Here is a 20,499-nt window from a genome sequence, read left to right as displayed (position 1 = left end):
ATGATGGTTATCACGGAAATTATAATTAGAAATTTACTGTATTTCAGGTACTATGCCAAGGGCTTTATACGCATTATCTCATTTAGTCGTTCAATCACCTCAGGAGTTAGTTCTCCCGCCCCCACCCTGATTTTATTGAAGGGGAAGTTAGGGTCCAAGATCACACTGCTGAACTGGCAGATCTGGGATTTAAACCTAAGTCACTGCACTCCAGATTACCTCCTTACTAAACTGACTATCAAATATTGTCAGGTCCAACCATTTCCAAACTATGTACCATTGTAAGCAAAACCTCAATGTGAGCTGAAATTAAATAATAATTATTTAAAGATCTGATAGATATATATATATGTATATATAGACACACGCACACACAGTATAGGTCAAATCTAAAAGCAGTGCAGAGGATGAATAGGTTGAACTGTGCTGTATGATCTGATTACTCTTGATCTCCTGCAGATGCTCAAAACAAAGCTTCTACTAACTTCTGGAGAATACCATACTGAGGGCAGGGGCAGAACACAGGGAACAGTTGCTGTGGACCTCCTCTTTTCCTGCTCGTTACCAGACCACTGCCGAAGAACAAGGCATACACGTGAAATATTACTTATCACTTAGTTTATATTGTTCTTGTAAATAACTATTTAGAAACAGGAGTACTTTCTCTTCAGGGTCACTGGCGTGTTTCAGTCGCTAGGCTGTTGTGGAAGGTGAACACTTCCTGGGCCCCTTTTAGGAAGGGGCCTTCCTAAAAAGGCCCCTCACACATGTACCATTCAGAATCATAATGTAATTTTTAATATTATGCTATTAAATTATACAAGGAATTAGGAGAGGTTTCTTAATAGTTTTATGAAATACTTTTAAACTTGAACTTCCCTCTCCTTTACAAATACGGTTACTATTATTACGAACTTTCCCACCTTCTAACCACTAATGGCAATTCAGGAAAAACAATCAGGGCTTTTTATAATAGTTCTAAAGCCATTTCACATATGCTATTTTAACTCCTAACGTCTAGGAAGTGACTTCGTTTAAGATAGGGATTTTTTAATTTGCCAGGATTTAAATAGAAGCAACTGAAATGACTCGTCAAAAGATAACATCTGTTGCTAAGCTTGTATTTTCCCCACAATCAGAAAATGAATTATTTCTAATGAAGAAAATAATAAAGTTGACTTTGGCAAGATAAGGTTTAAGACTAAGCATGCCAACTACAAATGAATCATTTCTTCAAGCACATACCAGATTTTCCTTCAGAAGGTCCATTATTTAAGGGTATTTCCCCCTCCAATTTAGGAAATAAATTAAAATTTAAATATTTTAATTCCTGAACAGTAATGCTAGTAATTTAGTTTTTGTATTGATAGTTGTAGAATAACTCAACATTTATTATCACCAGCTCCTTGAGCGAAGAGCTCTCCATTTCAGTACTTGCCTCACATCTCTGAACGTCATTCAACAACAGTGATGGAAGTGATTTATTTGATAAACTTGTCACAAATGAAGATGAGTAATTATACCATTTCCTTTACAATTAGGTAGTTCAAAGAATGAAGAAAACAAAGCCGAAAGAATAAAAGTGAAATCCCAGTCCTTAGCCCCTAAACAGAACATTTCCCTTCCAATAACCTGAAAATATAAAAATATAAATGACCACGTATGGAGCTGCACCATTAAATTTACTTTAGTGGTTCTGGTTTTTTACTGAGATTTTTACTTATTTGCTTTGAAAAAATTAGAAAACTGTCAGTTTGAAATCAGAATCACTAACACACTAGAGTCAACAAACTAAAAAAAAAATCCAAATGGCTAAAAATAACTCTGTTATAAAAGTACAATTTACAACATCACATAGTTCAGAAAAATAAACAAAACCACTGAATATCTTTCCTTTTTGAATGACTGTTTTCTCCCCAGAAAGAAAAAGCAACTAATGAACTTAAAATCAAACGTAACTGTTATTCACCCCAGCAACATCTAAGTAAGTGACCCAGACAAGCACAAAACCTTCTCATCCACAATCACATAAAATTTTCCTTTAGTTACATAATAGTCTTCTTAAATCAATGTCCACTTAGAAAATTACTGTATTAGTTAAGCATATTCATCATTGCTATGAAGTTAATTTCATTTATATAGGCCACGTCAGCTTAACTGGCACAATTTACTTCATAAGACAAAATAAGTCATTGTTCTTTTTAAAAATTACGGAATCATCTGTTTTCAAAGAAGAATCCTAGATACTTAATTCATTAAAGCAATTTTCTACCGTCAGCTGTCAAGCTTTTTAAATGATCACTAAGTGTTCCCCGCAGATTATCAGTGCTCGGTGAACTGTAAACCTGTTCTCAGGATTTGTGTCCATTTTACAGTATGATACAATTCGTACTGAAGAGTTTTTTAAAAAGATAACCTACGTACATACAGTTAATTTGCCCGAAGAACTTCTTAGAAATTCAGTATAAACATTTAAGAACCACAACAGAGTCCACTGTGGTTCAAACTTCCACAAAGATTTCCTTGAAACCCAGGACAAAGGTTACTGGTTCAAGACCATATTCCAAAGTGACATCGGCACGCAATTTGATTGTGAGACTCTACCTCTTAAAAAAAGAGCACACTTGGTTATACATGGCTTTTAACCTTGAGCTACAGTTACGCTACAAACCCCCCTCCCCGCCCTCCCCTGCTAAAGGAAGTCAGTCACGTGGAGATGTGCACATTCTCAGAACACTGTGCCGAGTCCTTGCTTTTCCAGCTCTGATGGAGATCTCGAAGGCGTTCAGAAGTCCGTGTGCTTACATTCAGGGCAGGATGAACTTTACAAATTCCACTTTCGTCCATTAGTGACAGGCCACAGATCCCAAAGTATGCATGCAAAGCATCTGAAAACGAGGTATTTTTTTTTTTAAATCACAACGGGCACTCTTATTTGTATATGCTGCAAAGTATTATAGCGACATAGCTATGAGCCCATCACATTACGATTACATTTAGAAAAAAATGCAGTTTTTGAAACATTTGCTTTCTCAATCTCTGAAAACACCAATTTAAAAAAATGATCAAAATCAGGTGTTTTAGTCAAGAAGGTATCAACAACAAAGGAAAAGAGTTCTCAGAGGAAGAGGCGACACTCCCGACATTCTCTGTGTCAAGAACCCAAGGAGAGGAGCAGTGCTCCATGCCCTCCACTCAGTGGGTGGTCCCCTTCTGCTGACTAAGGAAAACAGAAACAAGGGCCTTTGACTCTATCATAAAGGGGAAAATTCTCCTTAAAAATGAAAGCAAATCTCTGACTGTAAGTAGATGTACCCCTTCCCACGAGGTTGTACCTCTGACATTTCCTAAACCGGTACTGTCTCAATACTGTGTTCGGTGGAAGAAGCCTAAACAAAATAATCCGTTCTGGAATGCTGTTCCGTATTCAGTTTTCCTATTTAGGGGAATGTCAGTCATTCAAAAAATGTCTGACCTGACAGTGAAAACAAACTCACACTCTATGTAGCTATAAATACCATAACCTTTTTTTTATACCAGCCTCACTACTGTTGCCCGTCTTTAAGGGGGCGCTGACCCTCTTCCATTCATGTGGCTGCTGAAATCACATGGCTATTGCCTGCTGGACAGCCTTACATGGACCCCGAAGAGCTCAGAGCTCTGCAGTTATGGGAATACTACACCAGATTGTGTAGCTGTCAAGGATTTACTGGCCATCATTTACAGCCTCAAGAGCTGCTCAAGTTCAAAACACCTTACAGACTCACACTTTTCTCAAAAGAATTAAAGAGCATGTTTTACTTATGTATCATTTACTTTTCAAAACAGGAATGACAGCTGTGCTCATTCAATGTTATCGGTGAAAAAGTTATTTTACTAACGGAGGCCTATGCCAATCTTCTTTAATGTCTTTTCAGAGACTGCTTAGCTTTCTTCTGGCTCACTTTTCTCTAATTTTCAGACCACAAAAAATAAATCTGATTTCCTCTGTTCTATTTACTTTTCCTTGTAGTTATGCTAAAAACTTGTCTAGAAATGAAGAAACTTTTATTGTCTAGAAATGAGGAAACTTTTCTAGAAAAAAATGCAACTGGAAGAGAAACAAAATCCACCCAGAGTAACATAACATAGGATCTATTTACCACATAATGTAAAAATAAAACATTTAAAAATAAAACATTTTTTTCTCAAAAAGATTTTTCTAAAAGCCAATGAATAAGAACTTAATTGTTTCAAACCTCAAAAAATTTTTTTTCAACTTCCTAATCTGTATGTGTATTAAAGCATGTCACATGCTGAAATATATAGTTTCTTCATAATATAAGTTTATCATTTTCTTCTGTAAATATATGTAAAACTGTTTTGTGTCAAATCTCCTACTAAATTTACTAGAATCAAGAATAAGTTAATTTTTAAAGACTTGTAAAAGTGATTTTCTTAAAGGCTCTGTGAAATAGGTCTTTCAAATAAATTCAATTTATTATATAAAGACTTTCTATGCTTTGCACTGTAGAAGTTCTGAAGACATTTTAGCATATCTGTACAAAGTATTAAATCCAAGTATTTACAGAAATGTTAAAGTTTGCAACTGATTGCTAGAAAAAAGCTTCAAGAATTTTCTTTTAAAAATCCATTGTAAATACTCAAAATGTTAATTCAAATAGGTTTATGGATAAAATGCTTTCCAGGGCACCTGGGGGGTTCAGGCAGTTAAACGTCTTTTGATTTCAGCTCAGGTCATGATCTCATGGTTCGTGGGATCGAGCCCCACATTGGGCTCTGCGCCAACAGCAGGAAGCCTGCTTGGGATTTTCTCTTCCTCTCTCTCTGCCCCTCCCCCTGCTTGTGCACACTCTCTCAAAATAAAGAAACATTTAATGGGGGGAAAAATGCTTTCCAAGACCCTGCCATTTCCCTATTCCCACTTGTTAAAATAGTACATTATTTGTCAAAATAGTGCAAGCTGAGATGAAAAACAATGGCAGCAAGACAATTCTGTTTACTTGAGATAATACTGTTAACATATTTATAGCTATGGTTACAGATACTAAATTGTTGTAAAGTTTATTTTGAGAGAGAGAGCATGTACAACTACGCAGGGGAGGGGCTGAGGGAGAGGGAGAGGACCCCAAGCAGAGCCCACGACCATGAGATCATGACATGAGCCAATCAATATCAAGAGTCGAACACTTAACCGACTGAGCCACACAGATACCAAACAACTGAGCCCCGACAGACATCAAAGTTTAAAAATATTATTTCCCTTTAGAAAAAAACAACAAATAAAAGAACTCACACAACCTAGCAGGAAAAAAAGACAACCAATTAACTTAACTGAAAAATGGGCAGAGCATCTGAATAGCTATTTGTCCAAAGAAGATATATAAAAGGCCAGCCAATGCTCAACATCAGTGACCATCAGGGAAATGCAAATTAAGCCACAGTGTCATGTGCCTACCGGTAGAGTAGCCTTCATCAGATAGGCAGAAGATAACGAACGTGGCTGTGCATGTGGAGAAAGAGGAGCCCTCCTCCCACCATTGCTGGTGGGAATGTAAATTGGTGCAGCCACAGAACAGTTATGGAAGATCCTCAAACGATTAAAAACAGAACTACCACACGACCCAGTAATTCTACTCACCGGAGTATACACAGAGGAAATGAAAAGAACTTAGTATCTACATCCCCATGTACACACGGCAGAATTATTTACAGTAGCCAAGATATGGAAACAGCTTAACACCCCACTAAAGGATGGACTAGTAAAGAACTTGCGGCCTATACATCGTGAAATCTGATTCAGCCATAATGAACGAGGAAATCCGACCATGTGCGACAACATCGATGGACCCTGAAGGTGTAATGCTAAGTGAAATAAGCCAGAAAACGACAAATACTGTACGATCTCACTTCTGTGTGGAATCTAAAAAACTAAAAGAAGAAACCAAACTCCTAGAGAAAACACATTGGACTGTGCTTACCAGAGGTGGGGCTGAGGGGCTTTGGAGGAAGGTGGTGAAGAGGCACAAACAGCCAGCAGTGACTAAGTAGTGGGGATGTAACGTAGAACACGAGCACTACAGCCAACGCGGCTGGACGATGTACAGGAAATGTGTTAGGGTAGTTAATCCTAACAGTTCTCCTCACAAAAATAAACTCTTTGCCTTTATTATTTTCTTCTTTTCTTTTTTGTATCTACAGGAGGAGGTGGGTGCTAGCTGAACCCATTCTGGTAATCATTTCACGAAAATGTAAATCAAATCATCATGCTGTATGTCTTAAACTCACACAGTGATGCATGTCAATTATTTCTCAATAGAACTGGAAAAAATATTCTTCTGCTTTAGAAATTAAAAGCACTGTACAGTTTTTAAAAAGAAGCATATTTTGGGGGCGCCTGGGTGGCTCAGTCAGTTGAGTGTCTAACTCTTGATTATGGCTCAGGTTATGATCTCAGAGTTCATGAGTGTGGACCCTGTGTTGGGCTCTGCTTGGGATTTCTCTCTCTCTCAAAAATAAACTTAAAAAAAAATGAAGCATATTTTGCATGAAAATACAGGTAAGAAAGAATGTAAGAAATCTGTCTGCTTACTTCAGGTACAAAAGTCTGATTTCATAAGCCCCATATTTATTACTTTCATTCAAGTACATATTCTGACTAGAGCAGTTCTGTGACAGGAGAGGAGTTGAAGAGGTTCTAAACTAATAATAAAAACCGTGATTCTACTGCAAGTCTATAAAAAACAATCATTCCTTGTGTCTAGTTCATATATTTATAGCTAATATTTTATTAACTTGCTTATCCATAATGCTCTGAATCATTTATAACACTTTCAAACAGATTTTGGGGGAAGCTGTCAATGGAGTAGATTTGCTACAGGTGAAAACATAATGGGGAGGGACAGGCAGCCTGCAGAGTGATGCTAGAGGTGGGAGAGGAGCCAGATCTCAGGAGGGCCCCGGCCCTTGCGGGCCACGTGGGGGAACCCACTCAGGGAGCTGAGGGTCTTTGAATGATTTCAATGGATTTAAGAGACGAGTTCACATTAGACGTTCTCTACCTGTTTTTTAAATATATATACTGATGTCTACATTTTTTATTCTTTTTTTGTGTGTGTTTATTTTTGAGAGAGAGACACACACACACACACACAGAGAATCCGAAGCAGGCTCTGGGCTCTAAGCTGTCAGCACAGAGCCCGGTGCAGGGCGAGATCATGACATGAGCCAAAGTCAGACGCTTAACTGACTGTGCCACCCGAGTGCCCTGCTCTTAACCTTTCTGTATCCAAGATGTCTTGAGAGTCTGAAGAAAGCTTTGGCCTTTCTCCCGTCATTTAAGCACAATGCACACACACACGCCCACACAGTGTCAGTGTGAGGGGGACTAGACGAGAAGCAGGAAGACTACGATAAGAAGACTGCTGGAGAACTGCAGGCCTGAACCTGGCCCTGGGCCATTCAAGTTTTGGGGCAGGGAGGAGCACAGAGACCAGGAGGAGTGGGCAGGCTGTTTCGTATCAGAGTATGTGGCTTGGAATGAAGTCTGTCTAGGTTTGGGAAATGGCAGAATTATCTACATTTTTAGATAATTCTAAAATTATCTAAATTTTATAATTTAGATTATAAAATATTATCTATTATTAGATAATGACATAATAAAAAAATGTCATTAATAAATATTTTTCATTATTTCTAAAGAACCCATTTGAAAGTACAGTTGACGCCTGAACAACATAGCAGTTACGGCCACTGACATCCTGTACGGTCAGAACTCCACAAAGAACTTGGACTCTCCCAAAAGTTAGCTACTGACAGCCCACTGTTGACAGGAAAGCTTACAGGTAACAGGGTCAAACAACACATACTCTGTATGTCCCATATATTATATACTGTGTTCTTCCGATAAAGGAAGCTAAAGAAAAGGAAATGTTATTAAGAAAGTAACAAAAAGGGGAGCACCTAGGTGGCTCAGTCGGTTGAGCGTCCAGCTCAGGTCATGTTCTCACGGTCGTGGGACTGAGCCCCGAGTCAGCCTCTTCACTGAGTGGAACCCACTTGGGATTCTCCCCCCACCTCCCTGCCCTAGTCCCTCCCCTGCTTGCTCTCGCATGCACATGCTCTCTCAAAATACACTTTAATAATAATAATAATAATAAAGAGAAAATACATTTACAATACTGTACAATATTTATTTTAAAAAATCCATTTATAAGTGGACAGGTGCAGTTCCAACCCATGTGGTTCAAGGATCAACTATACTCACTATGTACAAGAATCTTTCTGTTCTTTACGTCTTTATCATTCCTGAGTTTGGAAAACAAGATCATATTGTCTGCATCTCTTGAGTTTTAGACAACGAATGGTAAGAGTTCAGAAGCAAAGTATTCTTTCAAAAAAAATTACCTGAATCTGCTGAAATTCAGAGAACAACAGTTTGGACAGTGAGGGACACCTATCTTTAGGATTAGAGATTTCTGATTTAATGGCTTCTGAACAGAGTAAGGACCAGTTCCCCTCTGGATTTAGCAACTGATCCAACTTAGCTCTAGTAGCAGCTAGATTCTGCTCGGACCAAATGATTCTCTGGTTTGGACAGGGCCCATTCAGACCACTTGCCTTATTGCCTCAAATGAAAGAAAACTTAGGTTAAGTGAAATACATGGAAAATAAGACAAATGATACCTATACATCTCGATAATCCAACCTTTCCTTTATGCTCTTCAACATGGTAAATTTTCACCCAAACTTAAACAAATATACCTTTTTACAAACAATACGTATTATGTAAGTTTGCGACTATGGCTAAATTTTCTATCTTAGGCCCTTTCTGACAAAGATACCTGCAGATCTCTCTACTCAAGAAATAAGCAAAAGTAAAGTTATCCTAGAGTCATATAAAAAGTAAATTACCTGGATGACTATCTGGCCACTTGGCAAATCCCCCCACGAGGCGATCTTGAGTTGATAAGATGTAATTTCTATTTTTCTCAAAGTTAGTGTACTGAAAAATTTTCAGAAGCTGAAATGACAGGACAAAGATAAATTTACTGCATGAAACTTCCATAGTGACCTGTGGCTCAATTTTCAGATACACATCAATTAAATATGTTTTTGTTTAGCTAAGGCTCTTAAAGCAAGCTTCTGGAGACTGGAGCACTTAGAATCAGTCAACCGCATTATCATTTCTATCATCTGATCACAACCACTTTACTTTCCTTGACCTACTCAGGATTTACATCTTCTGAACCACACCCAACTAATCCCCCTGCATCACATTTAGCTAGGCTGAAAACACAACTTTCCCAATTCAACTTGATCAGTCATTTAAAAATTTTTTTAATGTTTATTTAGTTTTGAGAGATAGAGAGAGGGAGAGGGAGAGAGGGAGAGGGAAAGAGAGGAAGGGCAGAGAGACAGGGCGCGAAGAGAGGGGGGACAAGCAGGCTGTATGCTGACAGCAGCAAGCCCAATGTGGGGCTTGAACCCATGAACCACGAGATTATGATGCACACAAAGGTAGATTCTCAACGGACTGAGCCACCCAAGTGCCCCTTAATCAGTCATCTTAGAAAGTGCAATTTTATGTACCCATATTTTAATTCTTATGACAGGTTTTTACAATTTTTATCGTAGGCTCTTAGTTACAAAGCAGTCGTAACTGAAACCAAAAATATTTCAGAAAAGAGCAACAGAAATTATTAACCAGATGCTAAGAGCAGTTTTATTTGAGAATAGTAAAAAAAAAATATAGCTCTGTAATCAGGAAGTATAATGTTAGCATCAGAAAATATGTAGCTTTAAGACTGAGGACATGTATTTGTGTTCTCTTTCAAGATCCCATTACATAGAAAGAAAAATGAAAGATAAATTAAACCGTGAATGGGGGTGGGGATAAAGCAGTAGCAAGAGAGTTCCAACAACTTCTGTAAGACACAAAGCAGTTGAAAGTATGTCAATAAATCAAAGAGAGCCATAGAAGATATTCGTGAGTAAAAGTAAAGACACATTATTTCCCCAAAAAGAAAAATAAAGCCTAAAACAATTATGATACAAATAAGAAACATACTTATTCACCCATTTTTAGAATCCACCAACTAGGGCTGGGTGGCTAGGCTCGCTTAACGTCAGACTTCAGCTCAGCTCCCAATCTCACAGTTGGGGAGTTGGAGCCCCACATCGGGCTGGGCTCATTGCGGTCAGCACAGAGGCCACTGCGGATCCTCTGCCCCCCTCTTTCTATGCTTCCCACATGAATGCTTGCACGTGCTCGTGCACATGTTCTCTCTCAAAAACAAACGTGTTAAAAAAGGAATCTACCAGCTAGAAACATTTTCCATCAAGTGGCATATGGGTCATTACATAAAAAGAAGAAACTATATAATCTCAACACTGTACTTGAGGGATGAGCACTGGGTATTATATGGAAACCAACTTGACAATAAACTATTAAAAAAAACCCTACTGTACTTGGTTCAGCAATAAACCATATTTACATGATCAAAGTAAGTGCTGATTCTTGGTTTTCAAATTTTATTTTACTTTTTAAAAAGTTTATTTATTTATTTTGAGAAAGAGAGAGGCAGAGAGACAGAGAATCCCAAGCAGGCTCCATGCTGTCAGTGCAAGGGCTCCACATGGGGGCTCAAACCCATGAACCATGAGATCATGACTTGAGCTGAAATCAAGAGTTGGGGACATTGAACAGACTGAGCCACCCACTGGTCCCTTGGTTTTCAAATTTTAGAATCAACCTACAGGCAAAACATAAAATATGTGATTACTGTTGCTGAATAAAGTACATTACTTGACACTATAAAAATAAAGGTAGTATGCAAGAATTAGAAGGTGGAAGAGGGAAAGGTTCAGAACTAAAAAATAAATGACCAGTAACAATTTGTTTGAAAAAAAGAAGGCTAAATCTTCATTTTTCATAGTCAGGAATCAAAGATAGTACTAAAGAGAAGTCCAGAAATCAGTTAAAAGTTATGGTGATATCCATAAGAATTAAAAAGTTAAAGATGTTTAAAAATAGTTGCTTTCAGAAAGTTGTCAAAGACTACACCAAGGTCATATCTAAAAGACTTAAGAGCCAACATGAAGGGGCTTAAACTGGCTAAAATGGGACAATCTGAGCATCAAAAAGAACAACATAATAGATTAAAATATAAAATATGTTGGAGAGGCTCAGTGGGTTGAACATCCTACTCTTGATTTCCGCTCAGGTCATGACCCCAGGGTTGTGGGATCGAGCACCACATCAGGCTTTGTGCTGAGTGTTGAGCCTACTTGGGATTCTCTTTCTCCCCCCACCTTCCTCTCTCTCCTCCTACCTCCCTCCCTCTTCCCCTGTCCCCCACTTGCTCTCTCTCTAAAACATTAACAACATAAAATATGTTAACCCCGAATGCTGTTAAAATGATTCTGTAAAAAAGTCGGTGATGTTTTTATACACCAGCAACAAACAATCCAAAAAGAATTACGAAAGTAATTCCATTCACAATGATAGATAAAAGAATTCAATACTTAGGAATCAACTGATCAAGGATGTAAGAGATTTGTATCCTAAAAACCACAAAATACTGCTGAAAGAAATGAAAGATCTAAATAAATGGATGCTCACTGAAGGAAGACTTAACACCATTAAAAGTCAACGCTACCCAAAATGGTCTTCGGATTCAACACGATATTTATCAAAATACCAATAGCCTTTTTGGTAGGAAATGGAAAAGCCAGTTCTCAAATTCATTATGGGATTGCAAGGGGCCCTGAAAAGCCCCAACAATGCCAAAAAAGAATAAAGTTGAAGGACTCATACTTCCTGGCTCTGAATTTTACTACAAAGCTGCAATAATTAAAACAGGAGGATATTGGAATAGGGGCACACAGACCAATGGGAACAGAGAGAACCCATAAAAAACCCCCAAAAAACAAAAAGTGAAACAAACAAAAAACCCAATGTGCATATATGTTCAGTTGATTTTCAACAAGAGTACCAAGGCCATTTAATGGATATCCACCTGCAAAATAACGAAGCTGAGCCTTCACTTTTATAACACATATAAAAATTAACTCAACGTGAATCAAAGACCTAAACTCAAGGGCTAAAACTATAAAACTCTTAGAAGAAAATACTGGGGAAAATTTTTATGACATTGCCTTTGGCAATGACTTCATGGATAGGACAACCAAAACCATAGGCAACACAAGAGAAAAAAAGATAAACTGGACTTCTTTAAAACTAGAAACTTGCACATCAACGGACATTGTCAGCAGAGTGAAAGACAATCACGGAATGGGAAAAAATAGTTGCCTATCACAGAACTTGATAAGGGATTAATATCCAGAACACTTGAAGAATTCCTACAACCCTACAACAAAAAACCTAACAACGTGATTAAAAAATGGGCAAAGGTCCTGAATAGAAATTTTGCCAAAGAAGACACATGGCCAATAAGCACATCAAGAGGCTCAATACCACTAATCATTAGGGAAACGCAAATCAAAACCAAACTGAGATGCGACTTTACGTCCACTAGTATGGCTATTATAAAAACCAAAACCAAACAAAAACCAAGTGTTACTGATGATATAGAGGAAATGGAACCCTCATACACGGCTGGCAGGAAAGTAACATGGTGCATACCCACCCTCACTGCGGGAAACAGTACAGCAGTTCCTCAGAAAGTTAAACACAGAACTACCGTTAAGATCCAGCAATTCTGCTCCTAAGTAAATATCCAAAAGAAATGAAAGAATCAACTCAGTTATTTGTACACCAATGTTCAGAACTGCCTTATACACAAGAGCTAAAATGTGGAAATAACCCGTGTCCATCAACAGATGAATGGATAAACAAAACGTGGTATAAACATACAACAGCATATTATTCAGCCATAAAAAGGAATGAAATTTTGATATATGCTACAACATGGATGGATCTTAAGAACATTTGCTAAGTGAAATAAGCCACACATAGAAGGACACATATTGTATGATTCCATTTATACAATGTACCAAGAATAGGCAAATTCATGGAGACAACAGGTAGAACAGAGGTTACCAGTGACGAGAGGGAGGGGGGAATGGTGATGAGTACAGAGTTTATACTGAGGATATTGGAAGTTTCAGGTATACACAGTGGTGAGGGTTCCATAACACTGTGAATGTAGGCCTAAAACCAGCAAATTGTATACTTACAAATAGTTAAACTGATAAATATTACATTATGTATATTCTGTCACCTTCAAAAAAAAAACACTGATGGGGAACTTTCTGGTGGATAAATCAAGTTTGATGATTCCGGAGCCCTTTGATCAAAAGGAGATAACCAGAAATTATGTGCCTCTTGATGTGATGCAATAGAAAACATACATTATCACTGACTAGATATTTAATGGTATCATGGAATTATGGTTGATTTTCCAGATGTGATAATGACACTATAACTCTGTTTCTTAGAAAGTTACTTCTGGTTAGGCATTACACTGAAAATTTTCCAGGTAATATGAAAAATGGTATCTGGGATCTGCCCTAAAATAATACAGTGATGGAGAGGGAAGGGACTTGGAATATGGATATGACTGGTTGGCTTTGTGATAAAAGCTGAGGAGCCCAGCTGTGGACATACAGGGGTTCATTACACTATTCCACTTTTGGACAGGTTTGTAATCTTCCTTAATTAAAATCAGAGTGGTACACTTGAGGAATGGCAACAGAAGTGAGGAGAGAGAGGGAGATACACTGCCTTAGTTTTAAATCACTCTGTTTTCAGAATTTATTTCAGAAATTAAGGAAAAAAATAGGGTATTACATAAAAGACAGATTTTTGTTAGATTTCAGAGTATCAGAATTAAGTGATACATTTTAGAAGTGAAAAGGCAACTTTAAGATAGAGAAAACTTGTGGGTACTTAGTGGCTAATAACCTTATGAAATCAGGTATGACAAAAGGTAAGAAAGAGATGGAGAAAAATGTGCGAATGTGTCAATCAGTTTGGGTTAGGCTAATAAACGGGTAAAAAGCTAAAAACCACAAATTATTTTTAAAGAAATGACCCATGGTTTATCTTTTCAGATGAGTAACTTCCCATAAAGCCTATACTGGGGTCAAGTTCAGACAGATCTCTACTCTAGAGAGACCACTGGTCACTTGTGGTAACAAGCTTTTTATGACCTTACCTTATGCTTTTTTTTTTTTTTAACCTATGTTCTAGGCCACTTAAGTTTTATAAGAATGGACATTTTCAAGTAGCACAACAGATAACTGAATTCTATGGAAAAACCATACACAGATTAGCTTTGCCTGAGCAACAGGAAAAACCAAGTAGCCTAAATGTAGCAGTATTTAATGAACATTACAAAGACCAAACCTTCTAGAGCACAGTTTATATCAACACAGACTATAGGTTTCTCAATTTTATTTTTTTCTCTTACCTTTAGAGTTGCTCCTACCCAAAAGGAATAACAGGTGTCTACAGGCTTGTTAGGTCTTCCATGATAACCATTTTGTTGCCTCATTATACACCACCTCTTTATCCGGTTCAATTCTTTTTCTGAAAAAACTTCTTCTAGTTTACCCATCAGACACAGTGATGCAATGCCACAAAAAGTCGATCCTCCTGTTAAGTGAAACCACACAAAACTTCAAACTTCAAATTAGATGCCCAGGAAAATAGTATAAAATGGCCAGAGGAAAATAAAATAGTGGCTACTGAATTCTGGAAGACAGTAAGAAACAAGTAAATGTAGAAGACAATTAATTATATACCTTTAAAATAATCACAAAGCATTGAAGTCTTCAATATTAATTTGAAAAAACAGAAAAGAATTTAAATAATACACAGCTGTAAGAAATATTCTACTTATGAAAAACAAAAGACTTGGGAGGCTGAGGAACGTGTTCAAAATTACACGGTTCAAAGGAAGAGCTGAAACTCAAACCTAGGACGACTCCTCCCCGTATAGGTCTCTGTCACCCAAGTCTGATTTAATTCATCTGAAGACGGCCCAGTGCTCATGAACTGTGGTACCACTTGCCTGAGACTACAGACTAATTGTGACATGTAGCACTGACAAGCTGGAAGAGGATATGCAGAAAGACCGACTCAGCTTAAAACAATGAAGGAAGGAAAATCTGAGCGAGGGATGAGGGAGCGAGGGCGTTGGGGGTGGGGTGAGGAGAGAAGTCTATCAGGAAAGAGAAGCATGGTGAGTTCCATTCACTGCGGTAGACTGAACGATGCACCCCAGAGACACACATGTCCGGGCCCTAAGGCCTGGACCATGTCAATGTTACCTCCTAAGGCAAAAAGAACTTTGCAAATGTGATCACAGACCTTGCGATGAAGGGAATGTCCTGGACTATCTAGGCGGCTCTAAATGCAACCACAGTGTCCTTATGAAGTGGGGCAGAAGGAGATTAAACTACAGAAAGAGGAAGCAAGCACGGTGACTGTGGAAGCAGAGGCTGGAGTGACCTGGCGGCACATCCGGGGACACCGGTGGCCTTCAGAAGCTGGCAGAGGAAGGAACAGATTCTCTCTTGGCACCTCCAGAAGGAACCAGCCCTGTCAGCATCTGGATTTTAGCCCTGTGAAGCGCGGTTCAGACTGGTCTTTCTTCCAGAGCTGCACGAGAACACATCTGTGCTGTTTTACACCCCTATGTCTGCAGCACAATGGTACAGCAGCAACAGGACCAATACTTGCAAAGGTGATTCCTTTCCTTAGGAATCAAAAACTCAGTATTTTTCCACAAAGCAAAAGAAACAACTTTCCACTGGCACTATCTGTTGTCAAGTCCAAACAATATGAAAATACTTATATTTCCAATTTGTCACGCCTTCAGCTAGTGATGCTTCATCCTTCAACTTTCCTTTTGCTGTTATAATGCTTGGATGCAATCTCTGGCAACGGAAAAGTGGGCATTCCCTTTAGAAAACTCACGGCAGCCATCACATTAAAAAGGTCGCTGTCTGAGAGCCTGGGTGCCCTGGGGAGCCTGCTTAGTCGTTAAGTGTCTGATTTCGGCTCCAGGTCATGATCCCACGAGTTCATGGGACTGAGCCCTGCTTCAGTGAACTCAAGCCCCGCTTGAGTGAGGCTCATCTCTATCTATCTCCCTCTCTCTCGGCCCCTCACTCATCTGTGCCTCCCCCCCACCCTTTCAAAAATAAAATAAAAAGGTCACTGTCAGTAATACTATTTAATCTTCAGAATTTTTCCTAGTGACTTAGGAGATCTCTGTTAGTCATGAATGAATTAGAAAAATAAAGCAAATTTACAATAACCTTTTAGAATAATCCCTATTAAGCAACTACTAACCTTCAATTTCAATTTCTCTTTCATGACAACCTGGCTATGACTTCAGGTATTATTACATCATTAAATATAAAAATACTCCATTAACTACTAAAATGTAGGGAGGCCTGGCCGACTCAGAGGAGCATGTGACTCTTCATCTCGGGGTCGTGAGTTCAAGCCCCCACGCTGGGTGTAGAGATTACTTAAGTAAAACTTAAAAAACAAAAACAAAATGAAAAAAAAAAAAAAACCTACCTAAAAGTAAAAAGAGGCACTTAACTGTTACCCTCCAAATTACTTGTTAGGATTCTTTAAAAGCAAACTGGCACAATTCAATGTAAAAATACTCTTTACTTTGCCCAAATCACCAGCTTTGCACAATGATAACTTCTGAAGTAAGTCTGAGCTCTGAGTAGCCAAAAACACTTATTGCAAAGTCTATGCTTTCAGCTAAAATTCATTCACCAGCATTTACCTCTGAGAGGTTCTTGTTTTACACAAAATTCTAAAAAAGTAGTTCTAAAAACCTGGATTAAAAGTACTATGTTAGAAGAGTGTTAGAGGCAGATATAAACACAGCAAAAAAACCAGATAACATCTCATTAAGCCAATTAAGAAACATCATAAAAAAGTAGGCACAGGAACTCCTTTTTTAATTTGAGGGGGGAGGGGAAGTGGGAGAGAGAGAGAGAGAGGGAGGGAGGGAGGGAATCCCACGCAGGCTCTATGCCATCAGCGTAGACCCTGACACAGGCTTCGAACCCACAAATTGTGAGATCATGACCTGAGCCAAAACCAAGAGTCAGACAATTAACCGAATGAGCTATTCCAGTGCCCCAGGAACTGTTTTTTCTCTCAGGATTCATAATATAAAAGTAATAAGTCACATAAGTTAATGTGATACCCTGAGTCTTCCAAAATATTTCTACTCCTTAATCCAGAAGGAAAATAGTCAAATCTTTGACCTAATTTCCTAATATTTATTTATGTAGTCCACATATTCATATATTTATTTATAGAATTATTATTATTTAGTCTCCCAAGGGGCTAAAGAAGGTTATGTCAATGATTCCTACATGCTTCAAAAAATTTCAAGAATATTACATTGTTACATTAAAGTACAATACAGGGGCGCCTGGGTGGCTTAGTCAGTTAAGCTTCCGACTTTCGCTTAGATCATGATCTCACGGTTTGTGGGTTCGAGCCCCGCGTCGGGCTCTGTGCTGACTGGCAGCTCAGAGCCTGGAGCCTATTTCGGAGTCTGTGTCTCCCTCTCTCTCTGACCCTCCCCTGCTCACGCTGTCTCTCTCTCCTAGAAAAAAAAAAAAAAAAAAAAAAAAAAAGTACAATACAAAACTGCTTCTCATAATTATCTGACTCATCAAGAGAAGGTTAGGTTGTGTTCATTATGCCTTGGAAAAATAACCTTCTTTACTGAAGGCTATTATAGCAACAGATATTAAGGCATACGCAAAGAGAAAGATCGAAACTGCTAAGATTGTCACCTAAAGCACAACGCTTCAGGCATATGGGTCCTTAAGGTGCGCAGAATCCCACAGTCACAACACATCACATATGGAAGGGGCCATAGGGGTCGGGGTAACAATCCACCCCGCTCTCCCGGGGGCAGGGTGAAGGAGGTGTTCCCGACTCTGGTCCTGAACCCTAGGACTTACCACATTTTAACGGTATAACAGGTATAAGTTAACTAACTGCTCCTGTAAAGTTTTAAAACCCAATTTTAGGGGCTCCTGGGTGGCTCAGTTGGTTAAGTGTCCGACCGGCTCAGGTCATGATCTCACGCCTCGTGGGTTTGGGCCCCATGTTGGGCTCTGTGCTGACAGCTCAGAGCCTGGAGCCTGTTTCAGATTCTGTGTCTCCCTCTCTCTCTGACCCTCCCCTGCTCACACTGTCTCTCTCTCAGAAATAAAGAAAACATTAAAAAAATTTAAACCCAATTTTAAGCATTCTTTTAGTATTTATTTGCATGTACCAAATTATCTCAAAGAATCCATAAAATTCTAATAATCCAAAGGATTATCTGAAATACATAATTTACGATGGGTAACAATCGTAAAGCTAGAAATAAAATAAAAGGTACACAAATGACAGTAACTATACCATTTTATACTTAAACACCTGGAAAAAGTAAAGTGAGGAAAACTCAAGGGAGCTGAATGCTTAGATGAAATTAGGCCAAAGAGTTGAGTATTTCTCTTCTGGATAAAGGAGCAGAGATATTTTGGAAGACTCATGAATTACATGAACTTATGTGACCTATTACTTTTATATTCTGAATCCTGAGAGGAAAAACAGCTATAATCCTAGCAAAGCAGGAAAGCCTAACTCTTCCAGACACAAGAACATTTCGTCCTATGACCGTACTGGCAGGTAAGCCACTCACCAGGATCAAAGGAATCCTCATATCTGATGGTAACAGCCTGGAAGGATATGGTGTGCCTGGCTTGTGTGCAGGACAAACAGGCTCTCAGCAGCAGTGCGAGAAGAGCAGATGAGCCACAGCCCACACTCGGCCTCCCCAGCTTCAGGACGCAGACAGGGACGGAGTGCAACCAATTCACATACTTCCTGGGCCACCACAACGTACAAGGGCAAGCGGGATCAGACACGAATGAGACACCCAGCTCACAAGGTAAGGCAAATGTGAAAATGGTGGGAGCCACATGTTACAAGCAATACAGCAAAGGGAGGAACTGCTCAGGGCTGCGGGATAAGAGACCACGGAGAGTTTTGTACAGAGAATGGAACAAGGCACAGGAAGCTGGGCACAGCTCTGGCCATTAGGAAAAGGGGAAAGAGGAGAAGCAGGTAGAGGGGGAAACATTTCAGGCAAAGGAAGAATTATTAGCCAAGTCCGGAAGTGAAAGGGCATGTGAAGACATTTGGGGAATGCATGTTCTCTGAGGCTGGAATGCACGGAAGGGGTCACTCACGTGTGGTCTGCAAAGCTAGGCTGGAAGTGGGCATGGAGAACTAAAGTGAGGGCACAAAGTCGCTGCTGAGAGGCCCCTGAGGGCTCGTCGGTTGAGTAGCTGACTCCTGGACTCCTGATTTCGGCTCAGGTCATGATCTCAAGGTTGATGGGATCAAGCCCTGTACTGGGCTCTGAGCTGACAGTGCAGAACCTGCTTGGGATTCTCTCTCGCACTCTCTCTCTCTGCCCCTCCCCTGTTTGTGCTCTATCAAAATAAATACAAAGGCATTTAAAAAAAAAAAAGAAGAAGAAGAAAGGTACTGCTGAGCAAGCACAGGGTTCCATGTGGGCTCTGACACATACCAGATATGTGAGGCTACTAGGTTAAGTCACAACTTAGTAAAATGACAATGGCTACTGTGGTGGTTGGTACCATGTCAACCTGGCTAGGCCAGCATTCTGTTTCCCAGAACCCCCTTCCCTGTCTGGTCTGGAGTCTGAGAAATCTGGGTGAGATGTATGAGGACGAAGAGAAGCAGCGGCCACTGCTGGGGGTTCAGGGAGGCGGGAGACAAAGGCACAGGTGCTGGGAGGTTTCGGCTCGAGCCCCTTGGCCCCTCCGCCCCCATACACTCGGAATGCGAGTCTGAGGCCCACAGCCAGATGCCGGAGCAGCAGCCCCCACCAGAGGCCACTGCCACAGTCCTGCTTGGACAGCTCCCTGCGCCTGGCCTTCCAGATTCTCCAGGCCTCACGGTCCACATGGGCCAGCGCTACAGGAGGGCTTGTCAGTGACTCTGCCGATGAACCCACTTCCCCTTCCAGGCCTAACTTCTCCATCCTCTTCCACGACTGTGTGTAGCCTTATTCCTGCGATAAGTCCTATTCTCTACTACTCATGGTGGTTTTGCTTCTCTGACCGCTTCTGAGTAATGCAAAGAGTCCCACTCTCAGAGGGCCGGTGTGAGGGTTAAAGGAGCCTAAATAGTTGCCGGCACAGAGCAGCTGCTCAATAACAACTTCCTGTCCTTCCACTCTGTAGCTCAAGGATATAAACTATGGGAGAAAACTGGTATAAATGCAAATAAGAAAACAGAACAATAAAATAGAACACGAGATCAAAGGCCCCAAAGTCTGGATTTCTGGCTTCTGCGGAGAGAAAAACCAGTAGGTCCGGTGGCAGCTGTTCTGCATTTCTGAATAGCAAATACATGCTTGGGTGGAAATTAGAAAACGATGGTTTTAAAAACCTGCAGCTTGA

The 20,499-nt window shown here is 39.7% G+C and overlaps 1 protein-coding gene across 2 annotated transcripts in view; it reads right to left on the bottom strand.

The window, feature by feature from the left end:
• Nucleotides 1-1,294: 1,294 nt before the first annotated feature.
• The window catches only part of PGGT1B (protein geranylgeranyltransferase type I subunit beta), a 61,823-nt gene continuing 42,618 nt past the window's right edge, over nucleotides 1,295-20,499 (bottom strand). For both annotated transcript variants that reach the window (XM_039252604.1, XM_039252605.1), the window contains exons 7-9: nucleotides 14,436-14,620; nucleotides 8,914-9,022; nucleotides 1,295-2,888 (exon numbers count right to left, since the gene is read on the bottom strand). In XM_039252604.1, the coding sequence (XP_039108535.1) occupies nucleotides 2,707-2,888; nucleotides 8,914-9,022; nucleotides 14,436-14,620 (476 nt within the window). In that variant the 3' untranslated portion in view covers nucleotides 1,295-2,706. The remainder of the gene's footprint in view (nucleotides 2,889-8,913; nucleotides 9,023-14,435; nucleotides 14,621-20,499) is intronic.

Source organism: Hyaena hyaena, unplaced genomic scaffold (assembly GCF_003009895.1).
Source record: "Hyaena hyaena isolate Hyena2069 unplaced genomic scaffold, ASM300989v1 scaffold_431, whole genome shotgun sequence".
Taxonomy (NCBI): Eukaryota; Metazoa; Chordata; class Mammalia; order Carnivora; family Hyaenidae; genus Hyaena; species Hyaena hyaena.
Note: the sequence above shows the minus strand (reverse complement) of the source record. Positions and strands in the feature narration are given on the sequence as shown.